Below are 24,362 nucleotides of genomic sequence, written 5' to 3' on the forward strand. Positions count from 1 at the left end.
CCTGAGCACAGGGAACCCAAATCTTTTATAGTGCCCATTGCTTCAGAAGGAGATGATCTTTATATTCCAAGGCTCTAAGCAAACCTGCCCTTTGTTCTGGAGGGAGACATTATCTCTTCTCTATCTTCTCTATCATACAAACATCCTAGAAAAATATTCCAGAAAAAAGGCAGTCAGTATCTCTGTTCAGAAGACATACTGAAACATAAGCGACCTATAGAGAATTGTCTAATGCCCACTTGTAAACAGATAAAGTTAAATGATCTCCCCATTTGTTATTTACTGACAAATAGACCAGACCCTTGCATCAGTGGGTGAGGATATGCTTCCTTGATTACCTCTCAGTGGACCTGCTCCTATTTCTCTTTCTGACTCTTCTCAAGATTCTCTGTAAGGCTAAACTTATCTTCTATCTGTCTCACAGGCCAGTGTTTTGTAACAACCATTAAATACAACAGTGATTTAATGGATTTCAGCAGAGTGAGGATGAATTAAAGATTTCTGAGTAGAGGACTAGGATAGATAATCTGGATACCCATCTAAACCAGTGATTCTTGACTTTTCCTGTCTTCAGCTCACCAGAGATCCAGACATTAGAATCTACTTGTCAGTGGTTAAGCGGGGGAGGAGGGATGTCAATAGAGGAAAGCCAGATTTAAGCATTAATTGAACAACTCCAGGCTTAAATCCTCATATTCATTATTCTGCTTGAGATAGTGTGAATACTATAATTATGCCATAACCAGACATAACCATATCCAACTACTTTTAAGCACTTCAAAACTAAATACTTACATATTATTCTCACCCCCCCAATAGTAATGATATAAATTGATTCTCTAAAACTACCAGACTTTTATATATTACTTAGTACCTCTGGACTAGAAAACACTCCAAAAATCTAATTCATACAATTTGGGGCCAAAAGTACTTACATATTTTTTTTAAATAGTAAAACATTCTGGGAAGTATGTTAAAAAATGTCTAATGTTTTAAATTAGCGATACTTTTATGTTGAGAGACATGTTAAGATATACTTACTGCTTATCTGTCCACAGCAATCAATCCAGAAGTATAAATATTAGATCAACATTTAACCAACGAGAAAAAAAAAAATACTGCTACATCAGCTGATTTTTCTCTCTTTGAATTTAATGAGTTTACATCAAAAAATTAGGTAGTCATTTTACATTTAAGGAATAAAAATCTTTTTAAAAAAAAAGCAATACAAAGAGTGAGAGAATTTTAACCAAGTTTACATTTCTTTTTGCTGTAGTTTTTAACAATTCATCTCATCATATTACAATGTGCAAATGCATTTGCAGCACCCATTACAATCATGACACTAAATTTAAAGAAGTACATTGTTACTAATGGCCCTCAGAGGAAATTGATTTACCTTCTATTAAAAACTCTACTATATAGAAGCATTACATAATAATGCTACTTCACCACCATTTGTCACAAGAACCATCACCAAAGTTTTCTGGAAATGAGTCCACGCACAAATTAAATATTTAAAAGGTGAAATGTTCCTTATTTTAACTTCAGCAAGATCTTTCTTTTTCATTGTTAAGAAACACTTTAATAGTTTTAAAGTAAAAGCTGTTAAGAGTAGAGTCCAGAGAGCTAAAACCGTACTCCTGAGTTCAAACTTACAGGTAAGTCTTTTGTAAATAGTTCTCAATAAAATATCCTCCCTCCCCAGCCCCCTGCCCCAAATCGTGAATTTTTTTCTTACAAAACTTTGGTCAAGAGTAGAAATATATCCAGGCAGATATGTATGCCATATGATAGCAAGAACCGTAAAGCCCAACTAATGACTTTGGGTTTTAGAAATAGAAGGCAATTAAAATGTACTCAAAATTACATTAAGAAAAGCTTTCACTGGGTAATATTGAAACAGTCACAAAGGTTAAGAAAATACTGATATCAAAGTACAAATGACTACAATGTTAAAATAGACAAAAACTACTATACAAGAGCCTCTTTTAAAATTAAAAATAAAGAACACAACACATGAGTCAGGATTGTTTTCCTGTTCTACTCATAAATTTTAGTCTTTATATTCAGAGGGTCGGTTATGTTGACATCTAGTAGAGTTTCTTATGACATCTGATGAAGTCTCGTTCCAACTTCAGACAGTGGCTCTTCCCTAAAGAACCTCTTGATTTTGGTCACATGTTGGTCACTGTACAATTTCAAAGTAGTGCAGTATCGCCATGATGTGCTGAGGCATGAAGACATATCCTGTGTACAGTGCCATCCCCACGATGGAAACCAGCATGGAATCTGAGTTGTAGTTAAGGAAACTTCATTTAATTTACTTTTTCTCAGTTTATCCAAAACTAAATCCCCAAATGTTTTCAACAATTGTTCTATGTGGAAGCACCCATTCATTTAATGCTTTCTCATACCTACCAAGTATTTATAAAGAACAAATAACTATAATTATAGCCACTAATCTTAACTATGCCTGACACCATTCTGTTTTTTAAGCTCATTTTGTCTTCACCGTCACCTTACATGGTGCATACTATTATTCTCCCTATTATATTTCAAAACATCAGGCTGCTTAAAATGAAGCAGAGAAAGTGACTCTGTTCAATCTAGGAAACAGAAATGTATAGGAATAAAATTGTACAGTATTTAATGACTGCAAAATGTCTACAAGCTTGAACAATAAGTCTTGTCTGATCCAAGAATTTTAGAATTATTTAAACTAGAATGTGGCTAAGATATTGGCTTTAGAGCCAAAGATAAGATCAATCATATACTAGTGACATAAACTGATAATAGCTGCTACTATTAAACATTTATTATTATTATTATTATTATCACTAAACTTTGCAACAACATCAAATAAAAGTCACCTTGATAACCTAAACCATAAACATTCTGCACTGTGGTCCGTTCTCCGCATTCCAAAACGAATGTAAACTGTATAGGGGGCTTCCCTGGTGGCACAGTGGTTAAGAATCCACCTGCCAATGCAGGGGTCACGGGTTCGAGCCCCAGTCTGGGAAGATCCCACATGCCGCGGAGCAACTAAGCCCATGCGCCACAACTACTGAGCCTGCACTCTAGAGCCCGTGAGCCACAACTACTGAAGCCTGCATGCTGCAACTACTGAAGCCCGCGTGCCTAGAGCCTGTGCTTCACAACAAGAGAAGCCATAGAAATGAGAAGCCCTTGCACTGCAAAGAAGAGTAGCCCTGCTCCCCAGAACTAAAGAAAGGCCGCGCAGAGCAACAAAAACCCAACGCAGCCAAAAATAAATAAAAATAAATAAATTTATAAAAAATAAATAAACTGTATATATGCAAGTCAACAAGGAGCCCTCCTCTTGGGCCACACAAAATACTGCTAACAAAAATTATGTAAAGGGCTTCCCTGGTGGCGCAGTGGTTGAGAGTCAGCCTGCCGATGCAGGGGACACGGGGTCGTGCCCCAGTCCGGGAAGATCCCACATGCCGCGGAGCGGCTGGGCCCATGAGCCATGGCCGCTGGGCCTGCGCGTCCGGAGCCTGTGCTCCGCAATGAGAGAGGCCACAACAGTGAGAAGCCCGCGTATGGCAAAAAAAAAAAAAAATTATGTAAAACCTGAGGGCTTTTTGCTTTGCAGAGTCATGCTAAGGGGAATAACTACTTCTGAACTGGGACTGTTTTATGCATTCATTCATTCATTCATTCATATTCTCTCTCTCCCCTCCTCCCCCACCTCCTGTCTTACATACTTTCAGCTCTACATACTAGTAGTTCTATAATACCTTACATACCTTTATGAGAATATAGGGTTTAAATAAACAATGTGCTTACTACCAGCTAATATTTGTATAACAGTTTAGTTGACAAACCTCTTTTATGTATTATCTTGCTTGACCTTTACGGTTTTCCTGTGAAATGTTTATTCACTAGTACTCATCAGAGACTGACAAAACAGAGGGGACTTGTCCAGGGTCACACAAGAAGCTGTCTTTAGAGCCACAGCTCAAACCTGACTCAGACCCTAAGTTCATTCCCCTCATCTGGCAAACATGGGTGAAAAGTCTCCCATAATAATTTTTTTTGAAATGAAATTAAAATCATAATGATTTGGGGACTTCCCTGGTGGTCCAGTGGTTAAGACTCCACGCTCCCAATGCAGGGGGCACAGGTTCGATCCCTGGTCAGGGAACTAGATCCCACATGCCACAACTAAAGACCTGGCACAGCCAAAAAAATAAATAATTTTTTTTAAAAAAAAGATTCCCGGCTTCCCTGGTGGCGCAGCAGTTGAGAGTCTGCCTGCCGATGCAGGGGACACAGGTTTGTGTCCTGGTCCGGGAAGATCCCACATGCCGCGGAGCGGCTGGGCCCATGAGCCATGGCCACTGAGCCTACGCTCCCCAATGGGAGAGGCCACAACAGTGAGAGGCCCGTGTACCGCAAAAAAAAAAAAAAAGATTCCCACATGCTGCACAGCACGGCCTTAAAAAAAAAAATCATATTGATTTTATAGTGGGATTTTACAGTCTTCATGGGAGAGGTCAGCCTGCATTCAGTCTTAGCTTTAAGCTAAGGTTGGTCAAGTGTGGGTCCCGAGGTGGGGAGGGCAAGTGCTTGCTGATTAACAACCATTATTTGGTGATTTACATTTTTCTGGGGGGTAGGAGGAGCAGCTGGGTGATGGGTAAGGGGGTTAGGAGGAAGGGCCTTAGTGACAGGGAGACGGCCACAGTGGACATTCTTAGTCCTTCAGTGTCCCTCAAAGTGCCCAGAATAGTGACCGGGACAATTTGGACACAGGGATATCCTGAAGCGGGATTTATGAAGAAGATGGACAGGACTTTGGAAATGGGTCACTGCATATGGCGGCAGAGGCCAGTGTCACATCTGCGGCCAAACCAATGACCCTGTTGGGGGTACCTGGGTTGGTGCTGCTCTCCCTGTGAAGAACTTCACAAGAGGGAGGGTGTTTGCAGGAAGGAGATGTGCACTGGTAGAGATGCAGACGTCAGATGTGGGTAGTTCTCCCACTACCATTTTTTTTTTTTTTTAGCCGAGTTGGGTCTTTGTTGCTGGGCGCCGGCTTTCTCTAGTTGCAGCGAGTAGGGGCTACTCTTTGTTATGGTGCGTGGGCTTCTTGTTGCGGAGCACGGGCTCTAGGCGTGCGGGCTTCAGTAGTTGTGGCTCGCAGGCTCCAGGGGCAGGCTCAGTAGTTGTGGCTCACAGGCCTAGCTGCTCCGCGGTATGTGGGATCCTCCCGGACCGGGGCTCAAACCCGTGTCCCCTGCATTGGCAGGGAGACTCTCAACCACTGCGCCACCAGGGAAGCCCTATGACCATTTTTTTAATTTACTTTTTAGCCTCCCTTAATCCAGTTCTTTCTTAAACAACCACCTTGTATTCACCACTTAATTTCTTTAAAAAAAAAAAAAGTACAAACTTGCTGCTTCCATATCATTACTCATCACCCACACAACCATCTGCCTTCTACCTTTCCAGGCTATAGACACTGCTCTCAGGGCACCAACGACCTCCTATCAAATCCAATGGCTCTCTGAATTGACAGTATTTTCATCTTTCCTCTTCAAAACTCCTTCAGCTCTGGGCTGAGGTACTTCTCTGGTGCTCTCCTCCCTTCTCTCGCACCATTTTCCTAGTTCACTGGCTCTTTTTCCCTGTCTGCCACTAATGTGTAAGATGATTAGAGTTAATTTTGTGCTTTTCTCCCAAACATCCACTCCAGCCCTCCTGCTAGTACAGCAGCCATGCTCTTTGGGTGGGCCTAACCCTATCCCAACTCCAGGGATAAGCCCTGACTGGTCTGAACCAGTTAAGATCTTCTCTTTTGAACAATGCCCACCCCCCAAATCTGATCAACCAGCTCAAAGTTTAGGAGTTCTGCCAGGAATCCAGGAACACAGATTCTCCTTCTAGAATATGCAGTTTGCTGATAGAATCCTGGAATCACTGGAGTCACTTTGCCTCCATAAGGAAATCAAAACTCCGAACAAAGTTGACAGATGAAGGTGGTGGAACAAAAATAATCGCAGAAAAATGGAGCTAGAACACTGATCAAATGACCTGAGGCCCACCTTACCACTGGATTTTCAGATACATAAGCCAATAAATACGCCCTTTACCCATAAACCACCTTTAGATATTCTTTGCCATACTTGCAGTTGAAAGGATTCTAAATGATAAATGGAGTTCCCAATGATTTGTCTTGGGCCTACACACACTTATAACTTAAACAGCCACCTTAATGTTGTTGACCTGACCCCACCTTCTATACTGCAGACAAGTATTTCCTATGATACTGGACATTTTCACCTATGACGGGCTTAAATTCACAGAGCCAAAACTGAACTCATTAACTTTCTCCAAAACTACTTCTTCCTATAGGTCCTATTTTTCCAACGATTTGAAAATAGTTGACACACTATCTGATATAATTATAGATTAACTATTTGCCTAGTCACTCAATCTAGAAATTGCTTTGATTCCTTCTCCCCAAATTCAAATTATTTAAGACTTCTCCGTTCTTTCCAACCACAACAAATGACTTTTATCTCAGGTTCCCCTACCCTTATCAATGATAAATGATTGAGGTACTTATCATTCCTTACTTAATCACTTAAAAGCTCCCACTTTAGGCCTCGGGCTATTTTCCATGTCTCTCTTTACTGGAGTTATCCTTTTAGAATGCATGCTTCCCAATGTCTCTAGGATAGCACTTGGAATTCTAAGCCAAGCATCTGAGGACCTTTCCAATCTAGCTCAAGTACCTGGTCTTAGGTTGGAGTGCAAGAAGTAGGCAAGAATTGAGAGGCTGGAACAGGGATTCTTGCATAAATTATTCTGAAGGAAGTTTTATCAGAAGGGGAGTGAGGAGAACAGAACAGAGCAGGGGGAAAAGCTGAGGAGGTTCAGGAGCTCAGCTCCCACAGGGCGCTCTGGAGCATGAATTGTACCACATGTTGGTGTTGCTTTGAGGCAACAGGCCTGATCTTTTGTATCCCTTAATCTGTCAATCACTGGCTGTAGATAGGCTGAGGAAAAACCACCTGGGCGAGACAGCTGCCTTGGCCAAGGCCAGTAGTCTGGAGAAGGGGGAAGCTAGAAGGCAGTAGCAGACAACACTCCCAGCAGTGAGGGAGAAGTACATCAGCTGGCAAAGGGGATCAAGGTGGGGACCAAAAGCATCTACAGTTGACCCTTGAACAACATGGGTTTGAACGGCACAGGTCCACTTATACGTGGATTCTTTTCAATAAACACCTACTACAGCACTACACAATCCACAGCTGGTTGAATCTGCAGATGTGGAGCCACAGATACAGAGGCCCCGGCCATAAAAAGTTATACTCAGATTTTCAACTATGCAGGGGTCAGCACCCCTAACCCCTGCTTGTTCAAGGGTCAACTGTACCATGCTGCTTTTCCATCATACCTCCCAACACTCCAAATCATCCCCCAACAAACACACATCCTACTCATGCCATATTACACGAGTCTCAGAAAACAATGTTCTATATTTTCATACTGTTCTGCCTTTGATTACGGCTTAATAATGTGACTAAGGATAACAGCAGTGGCAGCTTTCATTTCGTCTAGTGTGCGCACGGCACTGTGTTAAGCCCTACAGTGATATCCCGAAATCAGAGTAAGCAATGGAGCCAATTCCAAACCAAGTCAAACTCCTAAAATGTGTTCTTAACCATTACACTATAATATCTTCCTATGTACGAAAAGTCCTAGTCCTCCAAGTAAAACCTAAACATTCTTAGAGCTCAGCTAGTCATCTCCTCTCGTTTGAGGCTCTCCCTAGCACTCATACTTTTTCTATTCTTACCCCAACATCCTGGCAGAATTAACTATTCCCTAATGCTCATCAAGTTCTTCACTCATATCACACAGAGCTTATCACTTGACATTACCTATTTGTAGATGTATTGATATTTATCTCATCCAGATTATCAACTCCTTGAACACAGGAACAATGTCTAATCATTTTTGTATCTCCAACATGTAACACACGCTTAACAAATATTTGATGAATAAAGGAATTGCTTAAGAAACATTATTTGACTCTAGATTCACTGCGGTGCGTTCTACGTATTCCACATATTACCGTGACCAACAAACTCTAAAGCAACTACAGCAAAGAAAACCAAAATCTGTTTCTAAGCAATACTATATTTTCAAGATGCTTTTTGGGTTTTTTAACAGCTTTTATGCAAGACTTACGAATGTATACACAAAGCAAATGAAATGGTATAGTAATAATCTTCAGGTCATTGGCTCAAATTCAAGTAAGAATTAACTAAAAACAGCCATTTGAATGATTATATTACATACTCTTTATGGCACTATAATTCTTCTATTTAGTATGGAGAATATATCAGTCAACATGCATAAATTAGCTTAACAGAGATTGCTCTACTGTAAGACAGGAACCTGAAACTTAGGCTCAATTTTGTGAACACTAAATTGTCAAACCTTTAATCTTTTATATGCATATAAAATCAGGACATCTTTCCAAGTGAAACAAGAACTTATCAAAACTTTTTTTTTTCTTGGCCACTCCAAAGGAATGTAGGATCCTAGTCCCCCCACCAGGGATCGAATCCGTGCCCCCTGAAATGGAAGCGCAGACTCTTAACCACTGGACCACCAGGGAAGTCCCCAAAACTTATCAAAACTTGAAAAGATGTTTTGCCTGGTTAAAATATTAGACATTAGAGTTCATGACTTTCTACAGCATTATGCTGTGATGCATACATGTGGAGTAATAACAAATAAATGGCAATTATATATGCTAAATTCAGGATAGTGGTTACTTAGTGGGGTGAAATGGGAAGAGGAAGAAGGGAGATCAAGTGAGAAGGGGCACAAAGGGTCTTCAAATGCATGTTTTTCTTCAGTAGTTGGTATGGGCACACTTTCATTATATTATTCTTTATGGATTTTTTATTGCATGCCTGAATAGTTAATAAGTCTTACTTATTTTTTTAATAAGTAAGAACTGTAAAGGAAAATGGAACTGCATATAGTACTAGACTAAAAACTGTTTTATTTGAAGAATCTTTTTCCCTGGCAAAGTTTGGGTTAGGTATCACTGGATCTAATTTGCTACTAGGAAATAAACAGAAAATCTTAGCTCTCAGAAACAGAATAAACAACTCTCAATTCTGACCAAGAAAACAGAAAATTACCAAAAGTCACTTGCACCTAGATGCAAATGCCAATTATTAGCTACTCAAAATAATAACAATAATAACATTAAACCTAACCTTTTACCCAGAGCCACTTATTAAATTTAACTTTTAATTCTATTTCCCTCAAAAAAAAGTTTCTGTATTCTGATCCCACTTCTCCTAAGTATTTCCAGAATCACAATAATTAAATAAGCCTCTAAAAGTAAGTTTTCTATACAATTAAATTTCAAAATTATTCCCCTAAATTATCCTAAAGCTCTCAACCATAAGAGAATATTTTTTACTGAAGTATAGTTGATTTACAATGTTTCAGGTGTACAGCAAAGTGATTCAGATATATATATATTCTTTTGTAGATTCTTTTCCATTATAGGTTATTACAAGATATTGATTATAGTTCCCTGTGCTACACAACAGGTCCTTGTTGTTGATCTGTTAATCCCAAATTCCCAATTAATCCCTACCCCCCCAAATAAGAGACTACTTAAAACTGACTTAACTATACAGTGAAACTCATATTAAATGAACAAGTAAACAATGGGACCATGAGGAATTTCTACTAGCCTTAATAATCACATTGCAAAACACGCAAAACAGTGCCTTTTAATAAGTAACCTTCTACAAATGCAATTTAAGCAATTTTAGCCATGTAGCTGAAATAGCTCCAATACACTGAGTTGAATACTCCCTGAGATTATGCTTGGCACCATTCCAAATGGCAGTTTTATTGTGACATTTGCAAGGCTGGGGAACTTGTGACCTTCATCTTCTTAGAAATGTTCTCACAAACAGAGCTAAACATACACCATTTAGAATATAACAGCTATTATTTGCTATCTGGGTACTTGAGTGGATTTCTCAATCCACTGCGCTCTTTAACACACCTCTCAAAGTTTAAAGTATCCTTGACACACTGTGAAGTACAAGAAATGGATACTGGAATCACCATGGCACTGGAAGAGAACCTAGGCTTGAGCTGCAATTCTGCCAATCCCCGGTTGTGTCAAAAACTCTCTGATCACTAGTCTCCTTATCTATGGTTTGGGGACACACATCACCTACCTTTCAGGGTTGATATAAAAATTTGGAATCAAATCTATTCTGCAACAAAAGGTAATATAATCTTTATTGAAATTATTGCTTGAGGGCTTGGGCACTTAACATTATGACTCAGACCTCTGTTTGGAAATTGCCCAAGGTCACCCTGCTATTAACTTGTTATTTATAGTATAATCCTAAGGCATCACAACCTCTCTGGACCTGAGTTTCTTCTCCATAAAATGAAATCCCTTCCTGGATTAATGTTAGGATCCCACTTGCTTGGAGATTTAAGCACCAGTTCTCAATCATCCTTAATGTAATCTTCTCTTTGAGACACTGAGGCACGTGCGCGCGCACACACACACACACACACACACACACACACACACACACACACAGAAAATGTAAATATTCAGTGTTATACAATACACATATATTGGAAGGTAATACACAAAGTGATAGAGTAATCTTTCCATTTACCAAGCCCTTATTGCTGTTTGTCTAAGTATCAGCAGCTGTACCAAGATTAATCACGTTTGTTTTAGAGGGGGAACCATGATTCAAGAAATAGAGAATAAAGCTAGTGAAATCCAGACTGTAACAAACCAAAAACCTCAAAAATTAAAAAATATGTCTTTTCTGTTTTGTGTGTATGTAACTGTCTCTACCACTGAATGTTAAGTGCTTGAGAGTGAACGCCTCGGCTGCTCTTTGCTTCCGGTTGTAGCGCATTGTTAGACAAAGCAGGCACTTCCTCAACCATTCAAGAACTGAGCAGATAATGTGCCAGGATTGTGCAGGCACTGCCGAAAGTTGTTTGTTCAAGGCCTGAGTGAACATTCAGAGGTTATTTATAACCTGGACATAACATAAATATTTTATGGGTCCAATGGATTAAAAAGCAAATAGATGTGAAATCATATATCTGTGTGCTGTTTGCTGTTTTCTTTAACAGGGATCCCCAGCTAATCATGAGCTGATAAGTTCCTAGTTAGGCAGGAAAAAAAAAAAAAAAAAAGACTTTTTGCCCATACACGGGATTGGCCATCCCCAGTCCTTTTCTCAGCAACTTAGAAAAAAGAGGAAATGCTTTAAAGTTAAATACAGTACATCAGAAGTAAGACCACGGTAACTAACATCTCCTGCCCTAACCAGTAACCCCGTACTATCACCGCCTACCTTAGCAACCTATTCGCAAGACTTTGGAGAAACCAAAAGTAGCTCCTCATTGGGAAAAGGGCAGGGGCCTTCGTTCCAGTGGGTATGATTTATTCCTCTTCACTAGTCTAATTTCAATGTTTTCAGTCTCTGATGGCCCTGGTCACATTAAAAAACAAAGCTAAAATGTCATCTAAAACAATCCAATCTTCTATTAGTCAAATTCCTTTTGTAAAACTAACTCTAAAAAGCTACTTTTATCCTCAGAAATATTCAAAAGTTTTGATAAATTTAATTTTTTTAAGAAACCATCTTAATGAAAAAAGAAAACAAAGTATCTGACAAAGTATTACCATAGGCTGTTTGGTGAAAAGCCATCAAAGCTCTAAGGGAAAGCAGGTGTCAGCTGCTGAATGATGCTCCAAAAAGGACTCTTTCTTATTACTGCAGGTTTTGTCCCTTGACCTCGAAAAACTAGAGACCATCACCAAAAGTAAGGGACTTCCTTACTTCCTGGTGGTACTTCCCTGGTGGTCCAGTGGTTAGGACTCCGTGCTTTCACTGCCGAGGGCACGGGTTCAGTCCCTGGTTGGGGAACTAAGATCCCGCAAGCTGCATGGCACGGCCAAACATTTAAAAAAAAAAAAACAAAAACAAAGCTTATTTTTACCAAATATATCACCTTTGATGCTTTCCTAGTTGCCATAAATGAAAGCAAGTAGAAGATAACGATATGGTTATAGTCTGTGTAAGTCAGCCAATTTGATATTCTTGGGCCATAGTAAAGGATATCACATCAGCATCAGAGGTTACTGTTGGCAAGCAAAACCCATTCTCTGAGCTTTCTGTAGTGTTGGTCATACTTAAGTATGGAAATTGATTTTAGAACAACTTGATGATGAACTCTTTAAAAACTAAACAAACAAAAAAGCCTGCTGCTGAAACCAGCAATGATCATGTTCAACTCTGAGCTGAAATCCTAGAAATGGTTTGTAGCTCTGAACCCAGAGACACCAAGGCTATGTATCGCTATATGTCTTTATAATTAGAGCTTCTATTAATCACATGAAGATCTGAAGTCCCAGGGTCAAGGGGGAAAAATTACCTGTCTGCTCTAAAATATAATCTGTTCTGATATAACACATTTCTGGAACATCAATTAACCCATATGTGACTAGGATATCACAGGAGCTGCATGGTTTCATATGGGATTTTTTGTAAATTAGGGGAGCCAGATTAGTGAGGAAAGAATTATAATCTTCAGCAAGAAACATCCCTCAGCTCAGCAGCTGCAGTCCTTTTAGCTCTATTTTAAGAAAATTAAAAATTAGCATCTGTACCTGGGCTCCCTCTCCAGAAAGTTACACCTCCAGGCTAGCACAGCTCCCAACTAAAGGCAGGACTGCACTGCCTCCTGCATCTCCTCGACGGCAGCCCACACCATCTCCATCACTTCAGCAGTTCCAGTCAACTCTGTCCATGAATTTTTAATGCCCCTGGGGCAGCGCCCAGCCTGTCTGCCCAGGTTATCCAAGTTGTCCCCCAAGATGCCAATCACTAGCACCTGCTTACGAAGTTGCATAGATTTTGAGGGGCTTATGATATTTTCCCATAAACTCTTTTATTTGAGAATTTTTCAGGAACGCATACAACATATGATGGCCAAAATTCTTGTATTACTAGTAATTCTACTTTTCATAACTATTGATCATAAATACAATACTGTCTATCATTCCATAACTACTATTTTTTTATTATTATTTTTTCTGGCTGCATTGGGTCTTTGTTGCTGTGCACGGGCTTTTCTCTGGTTGCAGCGAACAGGGGCTACTCTTCGTTGCGGTGCGTGGGCTTCTCATTCTGGTGGCTTCTCTTGTTGCGGAGCACGGGCTCTAGGAGTATGGGCTTCAGTAGTTGTGTCACCTGGGCTCAGTAGTTGTGGCTTGCGGGCTCTACAGCGCAGGCTCAGCAGTTGTGGCGCACAGGCTTAGTTGCTCTGCAGCATGTGGGATCTTCCCGGACCAGGGATTGAACCTGCGTCCCCTGCACTGGCAGGTGGACTCTCAACCACTGCACCACGAGAGAAGCCCCCATAACTACTGTTTTTTAAGCATTCCAATTCATGAAAAGTATATATCCTCTCTTAAGTAGATCTTTTAGAACACAGAGTTTTAATTATTAAAATTGAGCATTGGGGTTTTTTTTAATCTAAAGAATTTACCTTCAACTTCCCTGGTGGCGCAGTAGTTAAGAATCCACCTGCCAATGCAGGGGACACGGGTTCAAGCCCTGGTCCGGGAAGATCCCACATGCCCCGAGCAACTAAGCTCCTGCGCCACAACTACTGAGCCTGCGCTCTAGAGCCCATGAGCCACAACTACTGAGTCCACGCACCACAACTACTGAAGCCCATGTGCCTAGAGCCCGTGCTCCGCAACAAGAGAGGCCACCACGATGGGAAGCCTGCACACCCCAACGAAGTGTAACCCCGCATTCTGCAAATAGAGAAAGCCTGTGCACATCAACGATGACCCAACCCCAACGTAGCAAAAAAAAAAAAAGAATTTATCTTATCCTTGCTCCTAAGCACCACAAATGTTACAACAATCAAACCCTGAGCCGGGGTGTGGGGTGGAGGAGGTCACAAGGTCTTTAAGAATATGACGCAGTGGAGACAGGATCCACATTCAGCTCTACTGAAAAATCACTGGTATCACATGCAGAAACACTGTAGATCACCTGTATGTGCTTTGTCCCCACTGCCATCAACCTCCCATGACTTTCCCTGACATCCTAGTACAGATCACCTAGTTCTTGGGTAGCATAGTTTTTCTCTTCCACCTTTCCTGAAAGAAAAGAACGTTTTCCTACTAAAGAAAAAGTTATAATATCCTAAGGAGTACAGACAAGGGATAGTCTGACATTCTCACACAGCCAGCCAAATATCCAGGCAGTGTCAAACAGGCTAGAGCAGCTGTTTTCAAACTAAAGCACAGGAGCCCTGGAGGAACAAGACTTTTCAGAGGATTAGAATCGGTTAAGGGGAATCAGTTTACAAATCTTCAGCTTCCAGTGTTACTCTCTCCTCAAGCTGATCTGAGAACTGTGATCTGCTAGTTCTCCTTCCCATCCCCCCCCCTTACAACTTCACTTCTCTCACTTTACTTCCAGAATCTTACAATTACGCATTTCCCCAGGGCATAAAATAACCTCTGGGACAGCAAACAAAGGAATAGTAACTCACTTACATTGTACTTTATTTCGTTCAGGTAACAGACTCCTGGCACAGCTCCAAACCTCACCTATCTATCCATCTAATCATGTGCATTTGGAAATGAGACACCTTTGCAATCTGGGCCCGGCAAAATGCCTCCAGCAAGGAGGATGGTGAGAGGGGCCGTTCTGCCATCACTGAGGTAGTGACCAGAGAATCCACTGTCAACATTCACGAGCGCACCCATGGAGTGGGTTTCAAGAAGCATGCCCCTCAGGCACTGAAAGAGATCCAGAAATCTGCCATGAAGGAGACAGGAGCTCCAGATGTGCACAGTGACAACAGTTTCAACAAAGCTGTCTCGGCCAAAGGGTTATGGAATGTCCCATACTGTATCCACGTGTGGTTGTGCGGTTGTCCAGAAAGCATGAAGCTGAAGATTCACCAAACAAGCTCTATACGTTGGTTACCTAAGTACCTGTCACCACTTTGAAAAACCTATAGTCAATGTGGATGAGAACTAACCACTGATTGTCAAATAAAATTATAAAACAGCAACAACAAAAAAGTGAGACAGGACTGAAGGTGTTTACATAACAATTATTTGAACAGAAAAATGACACTGAGCTTTTTCTGACAGAAATTAAGACTGATTTTGCCTATTTGGCTTCACAGTGAGGACCAGCTTTGCCAATCAGGTCATGTGATGAATGTGTTCTATGAATTGTATAAGAAAAAAATTATAGTTTTAAGGTTTTAGCAAAAACACCCTGAGAAAACCAAAATTCAAAGAGAGTCATGTACCAAAATGTTCATTGCAGCTCTATTTACAATAGCCCGGAGATGGAAACAACCTAAGTGCCCATCATCGGATGAATGGATAAAGAAGATGTGGCACATATATACAATGGAATATTACTCAGCCATAAAAAGAAACGAAATTGAGCTATTTGTAATGAGGTGGATAGACCTAGAGTCTGTCATACACAGTGAAGTAAGTCAGAAAGAAAAAGACAAATACAGTATGCTAACACATATATATGGAATTTAAGAAAAAAAAATGTCATGAAGAACCTAGGGGTAAGGCAGGAATAAAGACGCAGACCTCCTAGAGAACGGACTTGAGGTTATGGGGAGGGGGAAGGGTGAGCTGTGACGGGGCGAGAGAGAGTCATGGACATATACACACTAACAAACGTAGTAAGGTAGATAGCTAGTGGGAAGCAGCCGCATGGCACAGGGATATTGGCTCGGTGCTTTGTGACAGCCTGGAGGGGTGGGATAGGGAGGGTGGGAGGGAGGGAGACGCAAGAGGGAAGAGATATGGGAACATATGTATATGTATAACTGATTCACTTTGTTATAAAGCAGAAACTAACACACCATTGTAAAGTAATTATACCCCAATAAAGATGTTAAAATAAATAAATAAATAAATAAATAAATAAAAAATAAAAAAAATTAAAAAAAGGAATGCTTTTTTTCATTATCATTCAAAGCCTATCTCAATCCAAAATATCTACCTTTGCTTCTACCCTTGCCTCCTCCAGCCACCCTTAATTTATTCCAAATCCTGCAACCAAAGTAAACCTTTTCAAACTTAAAAAGCCAGATTGGATCACTCCTCTATCAAACCTTCCAAGAGTACCTTTTTTATTTTTATTTTTATAAATTTATTTATTTATGGCTGCATTGGGTCTTCATTGCTGCGTGCAGGCTTCCTCTAGTTGCAGCGAGCGGGGGCTACTCTTCACTGCGGTGCGCAGGCTCAGTAGTTGTGGCTTGTGGGCTCTAGAGCGCAGGCTCAGTAGTTGTGGCACACGGGCTTAGTTGCTCCACGGCATGTGGGATCTTCCCAGACCAGGGCTCGAACCCGTGTCCCCTGCATTGGCAGGCAGGTTCCCAACCACTGCGCCACCAGGGAAGCCCAAGAGTACCCTTTTTTACCAAAATTAAAGTCCTTACAAAGACCTCCAGGACTTCCAAAGAGTCTGACCTCACCTCCTAGGACTCTCCCGCACACTCACTCTGCACTAGCCATACCTGCCTCAGTGATGGCCTTCATCCATGCCAGGCAGGCTCTGGACTCATGGACTTTGCAATGGCTAGTCCCTCTGCCAGCTCTGCTCTTCCCTCAGATTTCTACCCTGCTAACTCCCTCACCTCCTTTATCTTTTTACTCAAATACGCTTTTGCAATGAAGCCTCTCCTGATATCCTCTTTAAAAACAGTAACTCCATCCCATCCACACATTTCTTATCCCCCTGACCTATATTTCTGCTTTCCATAATGCTTACCACCTAACATACTATATATTTCACTTTTTTTTTTTTTTTGGTAACACCCCGCTGCCTGCAGGATCTTAGTTCCCTGACCAGGGATCAAACCCATGCCCCCTGCAGTGGAAGCACAGAGTCCTAACCACTGGACTGCCAGGGAATTCCCACTATGTATTTCACTCATTATCAAAGTTTCCCAAGGACAGGGATCTCTGTCTCATGTGCTCACTGATACATCACAAGCATCTAGGCCAGCATCTGGCACAAGATACGCACAGAAGTGTCTGTTCAATTAAAAACCAGTCTCAACCTGCTTTTTCAACTTTACTTCCCACCCACTCTGCCTTAAAGAATCCCTGCTCCAGCCAAGTCAGCCTGGCGTACTCACCATCCCAACACATCTCTGCACCCCAGTCCACACCTTCTCCCCACCTAGGAGAAAATAAAGCAAAGAACTCAAATACCTCCCTGAAAGTTCTCTGAGTCCGCCATGCTCTTCCTGCCCTGCATCCCAAAGCACTCACTGCCCAGCTCTTTCAGCGGAATAACAAGGGGTGGGGCAGGGATCTACCTGAGAACATGTGTCAATTCTAATTTTTCCTTAACTTGGATCTAATTTCCTTGAAGAAATGAAGTCCATCTTCTTGGAAACTTAGAACAGAACTCAGGATGTCGAAAATTTTTTAAATTAAAATAAATTTTAAAACCCTGTTCCTAGGATTTTTTTTCCCATTCAAAATGAAAAGAGCTTTGAGTCTCATGGGGAAAGGAAAAATGTATATTCCTGTGGTTTATTTTCCTACTTTATTAAATACAGTTAGTCCCCTTCAGCTCTACCATCTCCCACCTCCTCTCCCTTCTCCAGTGAGTAATTCTTCTTGTCTGTTCACTCGATGCCAGCCCCTGTATGCCAGCTGTTGTACTATACTACTGTACTTTTCAAGGTACTGTATTGTAAGATTAAAAATGTTTTCCTTATTTTTTGTATTTGTTTTCTATTACAGTACAGTACTATGTAGCCAATTGTGTTAGTTGGGTACCTAGGCTAACTTTGTTGGACTTATCGAACAAATTGGACTTAACCGAATGCGCTCTCGGAACTCGTCTGTATGTAGGGGACTTATTGTATTTAAATGTCAGTGAGAAAACGGTTACTGGATTTGAGTGACTCTACTCAAAAGGTATGAGCACCTCCCTTCATCTCCAGAACTCTCATTCCATGCCTAGGAGGCCCTACGGGAACAGATATGACCTCCTTTCCTACTACTCACCCCCACTAACTCTACCCCAGAAACACCAGCCACTCAGCTATCCCAGAAACAAGCCAGATACGCTGGTGCTTCAGGGCATTCCTAGTTACTGTTCCTTCTGCCTGGAATGCTCGATCCTCTGGAATTTTTCCCCTGCTTACATCTTTCTAAATGTCCCCTCCCTGACCACTCTAACTAAAAATCAAAGAACATGGACTCTTTCTTAGTTCCTATCCTCCTCTCCATTTTATTTTTCCCCATAACAGCTATAACAATCTAATAATCTAATTTTTTACTTATTTATCTAGTGGGATTAGAATAAATATTTTTATCTGTTTTATTCACAGGTAAATCCCTACTATCTAGAATAGTATCTGGCAATTAGAAAGTATACAATACTTGTGGAATACAGAACTCAGCAAATGTACATGTTTTACAAATGAGTAGACAGAGCAAGGCAAATTTTGTTAACATCTCCAAAATAAATCAAAGAAGTTCTTTCAATCTATAGCCTTTTCTACTTCTTTAAGCTTGAATTCTCTACAAGAACTGAATGTTGTTCATCAGGAACAGTCAAGTTCCAAAGCTACTCTAAAAGTGGCTTAAAATCAGTGCTTCTGCAATTTCTTTGAAATGACAAATCAACATATAAACAAATGTTTGTCATAAAAAAAAAAATGTTTGTCAAGCATTATTTGTGTGCCCAGCACTGTGGTTGGAAAAAAAAAAAACTCTTTCCTTGAAGAGACATGGACTGTCTTTCAGGGGGAATCTAATTCTAAACATAAACCAAAAAAACTGCCTGCATTTTGCTTAAAATAAATACAAATATAAAATGTCATGGAAACACAGAAGCCATTACAGAATAAACCTTTGTTTTTTTAATTAAAAGAACAACGCTAAAATAACTTTTACTTAGGCTTCCAATTATTTTAACAAAGATTTTTAATTTTCTAGCTCCCCTCAACAGCATGATTACAATGTTACCCAGTAAGGCACTACAGGGAGTGTCTCACTGGTTACAAAACATGTCTTGGTTACAAAACCTGGTCTTTTCCTTTCCCACTGATGGCTGCCAATGGGGAAAGGGGACTTTCGAAACATGTTAAAACTTCCCCTCCAGAGGTAGATGTCGACAGGTCCCAGCAGGTCTCTTTCAGGTTGGTTGCAAATCTCACTAGTGTGTGTGTTTTTTTTTTAATGAAATCGTGTGGTCCCATAAACCAATGAGAAGTCAAATGCTTCAAAGGCAAAAACCCACAGAGGTACTACATATCATTTCATAATTTATTCGTAATTTATTTCTCCATCCCCCCCAAGAAAAACACGGAGGTATTTATGACACTATTACTATTGCAATATAATACAGAAAAACCTTAACACCACTGACACCATAGCATTTATCTATGTGCCAACAAAAACCTTTAAGAGTAAAATTACAGTGTGGACTCTGATAGTGGGGCACTACATTCAACTTGATTTAAAGAGTTTTGATTTAGCACAACATTGTTTATGTTTAAATTCACTTTTTAATAACTTTAACTGAGTCAAGAGGTGGTATATATTTTAGTATACATTTTACAAGGATGACCTCATGAGCTCCAACCTATAGAACTCAGAGTGAAACTAAACTGCAGCTACAAGTAAATGGTGCAGGAAATTAGGGCATACTTTACATTCAGACTTTAAATCCAAACTCTGCATTCTGCTTCTTAAACTCCAGGTTTGGAAAGAAATGCCAACAATAATAAAACTAAATTTCCTTGTAAAGCAGCTAAAATGCCTCAAAGTGTTGAGACAAAAGACTAAGCTTTGAGTACAATCCTATGCTATTTGTTCAATCCTATTTGTTCAAGACAAATAAACACACTTATTAAGGCTTGGAATGAAATTACCTCAGTCACTCTACCACGTATTTGCAAAGTTGTTCTGAAGCTACTCCAAACTAAACCACACTGAAGACGAGAGGCCCTGTATGAAGCAAGCATGCTATATAAAATAGTTGTTTCATATTGGCCCTCAAGTTTTTTTAAAAAGTTATCTCTCATTAGTATTTATTCTGCAAGAATAACATCAAGGGATGTCAACATAGACAAATGAAGACAGACTTCAGGAAGCCTCTCTTCACAACCTTGAGTTATTAATTGAGCTTATGAAAGTTAGATGAGTTAAGATACAGGCAAAGCACTTAGCACAGTTGCTTGGCTGGTAGTAAATGCTCTATAGTCGTTAACGAGTAGTTATTAGCCATCTACGAAAACACAGCTTCAAACACTATCTACAACTAACCACATATTCCTTTTCGGGCTCGACTGTTACGGACTGTGCAAACATCAAATTAATGAGAACAGACTTTTTAAACCATCTTGAAGACCAAAAAGGGATGATTAACGAACTGCTTTCAAAAACTGTATTGGGATGCCATGAGCACAAATTCACAACCTGACTTAAAAGCCGATAAACTGGTTAGCATTCTTATTAGGACCAAAGCCAGCTAAATCAGGGACAGCTAAAGGTCAAAAGCGTCCAAGCCGGGAGCGATTTGCTCCACTTACACGGTCCCTGCCTCCCACGGGAACAGGAGATTGAATCAAAGGCTGGCACGGCCGAAGTGCAGGCGAGGGCACACCAGGTAGACATCGCCCTAGGGGATCTCCTCCAGCAATAAAGGCACTTCTACCTCGGTCCAGTGACTCACCGGCGACCTCAGATCTCAAGAGTTCTCGTCCCCCACCCCCCAACCGCGGGAGCGCCACCCTCGGCCCCGAGACCTCGGTCCCGCGTGCCCGCCGCGAAGAGGCGAGTCTGCGCGCGCAGTTCCCGCGGGGCCGCCTCTCCGTCCTCCCGCCGCCCCGCGCCCGCCAGGCCCTGGGCCCGGGAGGATGCCGCCCGGGCCCCCGCGCCCCGACCCGGCCCCGCGCCCGCGGCCTGGGCAGGATACTGAACACAGTCCGCTCCCAGGGCTCCAGCATGTAGAGCGCCGTGACCAGCAGGTACTGGTAGTAGAACCAGGACATCTGTTTCCAGGCCCGCGCCAGCGCCATCCCTGCCACGCGCCTCCCGCGTTGCAGCCAAACGTCAGTCTGTCCGGCCGGCCTCCCGTTCGCGTCCTAGAGCCCCTGGCCGCCAGGCCCGCCTGCCCCGCGCCCATTGGCCGGCCCGGCCCGGAGCGTCACCCGTGGGCACGCCCAGCCCCGCGCGCTCCCGGGCAGCCGGCCGCGAGCCCCGCCCGGCCGGCGTTTATTGGCCAGGCCTCGGCCTCGCGCCGCGCCCGCTCCCTTCCCGCTGTTCCCCCTCACGGGGCTGCGCCCACGCGAGCCCGAGAACTGTCCCCGCGAGAGTGCCCCGCCCGGCCCCGCCTCGCCCGGCAGTTGGCTGGGGGGCGGTAGTGCCCGCTGGGGTCCTGCCGCGGGGGTCGCCCGTGGCTCCCTTACGCGGTGGGTCCCCCGAGTCGGGCCCAGAAACGCCAGTCGAAGAAATATTTGTGGAATACCAGTGACGCCTTAGGCGTCCTCCTGGGCTGGGGGAATTACAGGGTGAATAGGAGCGTATTAGGATCCTTACCTCTTGCAGTTTACGATCTAGGGGAGGAGACAGGCATTCACAAATGCCAGAAAAGCTGTGATCGGTGCAGAGGGGGAGAGTAAGGTGCTCGGAGAGGGTGGGGAGGCGAGCATTGCCCAGTCAAGCAGGTCAGGAAAGGCATCTGTGAAGAAGTGATGCACACACTGCCCTCTTCCTCCTTCCCCACCCACACGCGGGCTCACACACACAAAAGCACACCCACATAAACCAACATACCCCGCGCACTCTTTAACCTAAAGACAAGAGAGAGATTACCATAAATATGTCAATCTGCCCACCTCTCTTAGTGGCGAAAGGTGCCGTGTAGGTCAAGACCGGGAGAAGGACGCGGATCTGGTCGGTTCTGCAGATGACAGACTACTTGAGATCCGTCTGTGGGACAGATACCTCCTGGAGATGCACTCTTAAAAGTCCAGATTTTCCCACTGGCAAATGGGCCAGCAACATTGCACTCACCTTCAGGAATGAAGATGCACGATTAGCGTGTGAAATGACACAATTAATGGCCTGCTATTTAAATGTTAAACGGTTTCTAGGTTAAGTAGCCTTCTGCTTAAACTTTACAACTTTGATGGTTGATCACTATTTATTTATTTAGAAATATCAAGTACTGTTCATGAGCAAAACATTGGGGATAGAAAGCCAGATAGACTGAGATCTTCCTTCATAATGTACCCAGTCTACCAGAGAAGAGAAGCAAGTTAACTGATTATAGTGAGATGCGGTAAAGGGCATTTTTATGTTATGTGTAGGATGCCTTGATAGCCCAGAGAAAATCAGAGTAGGGTTGTAAAAGTCTTCTAGGAAATGGTGCTTGAGCTGAGTATTGAAGGAAAAGCAGAAATGGCAGAATGAATGGGGTTAGGGTGGGGAGTATATTACATCACAGGAGTATGGAACCCCTATATGAAGGCCTGGTGCTTTTAAAGAGCTGGAAGAATTTCACGTGGCTAAAGAAAAAAGAATGTGTAGACAGCAGCAAGAGATGGGGCTAGATAGTAACCAGGGACCATATCCTGAAGGACCTTGTACGAGGAGCTAAGGAATTTTTAACTTACTGTTCAAAAGTTAGAAGAGCCAATGGCTTGGACTTCTCTGCTGGCACAGTGGTTAAGAATCTGCCTGCCAATGCAGGGGACACAGGTTCGAGCCATGGTCCAGGAAGATCCCACATGTCGCGGAGCAACTAAGCCCGTGCGCCACAACTACTGAGCCTGCGCTCTAGAGCCCGTGCCCTGCAACAAGAGAAGGCACCGCAGTGAGAAGACCACGCACCACAACAGAGTAGCCCCCGCTCACTGCAACTAGAGAAAGCCTGTGCGCAGCAACGAAGACCCAATGCAGCCAAATAAATAAACTAATAAATAAATTTATTATTTAAAAAAAGAGCCAACGTCTTAATAAGATTTGCTTTTTGGACAAGACATGGGAGTGAGCAATAGCCTGGAGGAAAAGAGGGTCCAGTTGGAGACCTTACAGAGGTAGAAACTGTAAATGGGACATATATAAACCACGCTCACTTGGGGCCTCCTTATCCCTGAGAGATCCAAGTACTCTCAGCCCTCCCACTTCTGAATCTTACTGTGTTGGGCTTCTCTCTGCCCCTGATCCTCTTTGAGCTACCTCTCTTCAGATCTGTTTGGGCACAGGCAAGCTCCCTTGTTCCTTTCTCTTCAAGAATTCCAAGTACCTCTGCCCTTGGTGATGCTCGGTGAAGTTTACACAAGGTTGGAAGCATCACCCAAAGCTACCCTTCCCACACTGGGCCAGCTCTCTAAGTGCCATTCCTACCACGTAGTCCTCCCTGCTGTATGTAGCCCCCCAATCCACTGCATCTGCCCAGCCAATCTCCATCCCTCAGCTTCCCCGGGATTCCAGTGAACATAAATCCCTCCATCTCTCTAAAGTTGATGACTGACTAGGAATGGTGAAAAGAGGCCGGGACCCTGGATAACGACAATATTCACAAAGAATCTAGGAGAAGAAGTCTGGCTGAAAAGATATGAATTCTATTAGGAAGAGGCTGAGTCTGAGGTACCTGAGAGACATTTAAGTGGAGGTGTCCAGGGGGCAGTTGGGCATGAGGGTCTGGAACTTCAGAGAAGCCTGAACAGAAGCTAGAGGCATGTGAATTTTCAATCAGCATTGGTAATTGAAGCCATGACTGCAGACGGGGTCAGCCAGGGAAAGCAGCCAGCGTGGGGAAAGCAGAGCACAGAATAAACCCAGCAACGCTGCATTTAGGGGACGAGAGTCCAGAGGGAGCCAATAAAGGGCACTCAGAAGGAACTAACGGATTTGACAGCGAGGAGGATTAGACAAATGGGCAAAGCCAAGGGAGGAAGGGACAGCCAGTAAATCAGATGGCTCGGGGAGGACAGGGAAAGGAGGCAGGGAAGTGCCAGCTTGTTTTGTCCACATGGGGTTCAACTGATGATTCATTCACTGTGGAGTGATAAGGGCAGAAACCGGATTAGAGAGGGAATGGGAGGTAAGAAGAGAGCTGATCAGCCTTATCTTTGCAGGAAGTGGGGGGAGGGGGGTGATAACAAGAGTTTTTGGTTTGGTTTGATTTTCAGATGGGGAAAGTGTGAGCAAGTTTATGAGCTTAGAGTAAAAATACTGGTGC

At 42.5% G+C, this 24,362-nt stretch overlaps 1 protein-coding gene and 1 pseudogene across 4 annotated transcripts; one reads left to right on the plus strand and one right to left on the minus strand.

Moving 5' to 3' along the window:
- Positions 1–1,131: 1,131 nt before the first annotated feature.
- Positions 1,132–21,249, minus strand: SPTSSA (serine palmitoyltransferase small subunit A). 4 transcript variants are annotated; one of them, XR_003433612.1, is made up of 3 exons: positions 20,704–21,079; positions 17,287–17,330; positions 2,219–2,292 (listed from the first exon to the last, which is right to left on the minus strand). XR_003433612.1 is itself a non-coding variant. In XM_027111042.1 (2 exons), exons 1-2 carry the CDS (start codon positions 21,190–21,192, stop codon positions 2,189–2,191), a joined length of 207 nt encoding a protein of 68 aa, XP_026966843.1. In that variant the 5' UTR covers positions 21,193–21,249; the 3' UTR covers positions 1,132–2,188. The 4 variants fall into 4 exon arrangements, 1 of the variants encoding a protein (XP_026966843.1); XM_027111042.1 differs by lacking the exons at positions 17,287–17,330; positions 20,704–21,079 and adding an exon at positions 21,090–21,249 and having other exon boundaries at positions 1,132–2,292; XR_003433611.1 differs by lacking the exon at positions 17,287–17,330 and having other exon boundaries at positions 2,179–2,292.
- Positions 10,803–15,143, plus strand: LOC113622950 (60S ribosomal protein L31 pseudogene; annotated as a pseudogene).
- Positions 21,250–24,362: the final 3,113 nt, after the last annotated feature.

The sequence above is a fragment of the Aethalodelphis obliquidens genome, unplaced genomic scaffold, assembly GCF_003676395.1.
Source record: "Aethalodelphis obliquidens isolate GAN/ISIS:26980383/991018 unplaced genomic scaffold, ASM367639v1 scaffold10, whole genome shotgun sequence".
Lineage (NCBI taxonomy): Eukaryota > Metazoa > Chordata > Mammalia > Artiodactyla > Delphinidae > Aethalodelphis > Aethalodelphis obliquidens.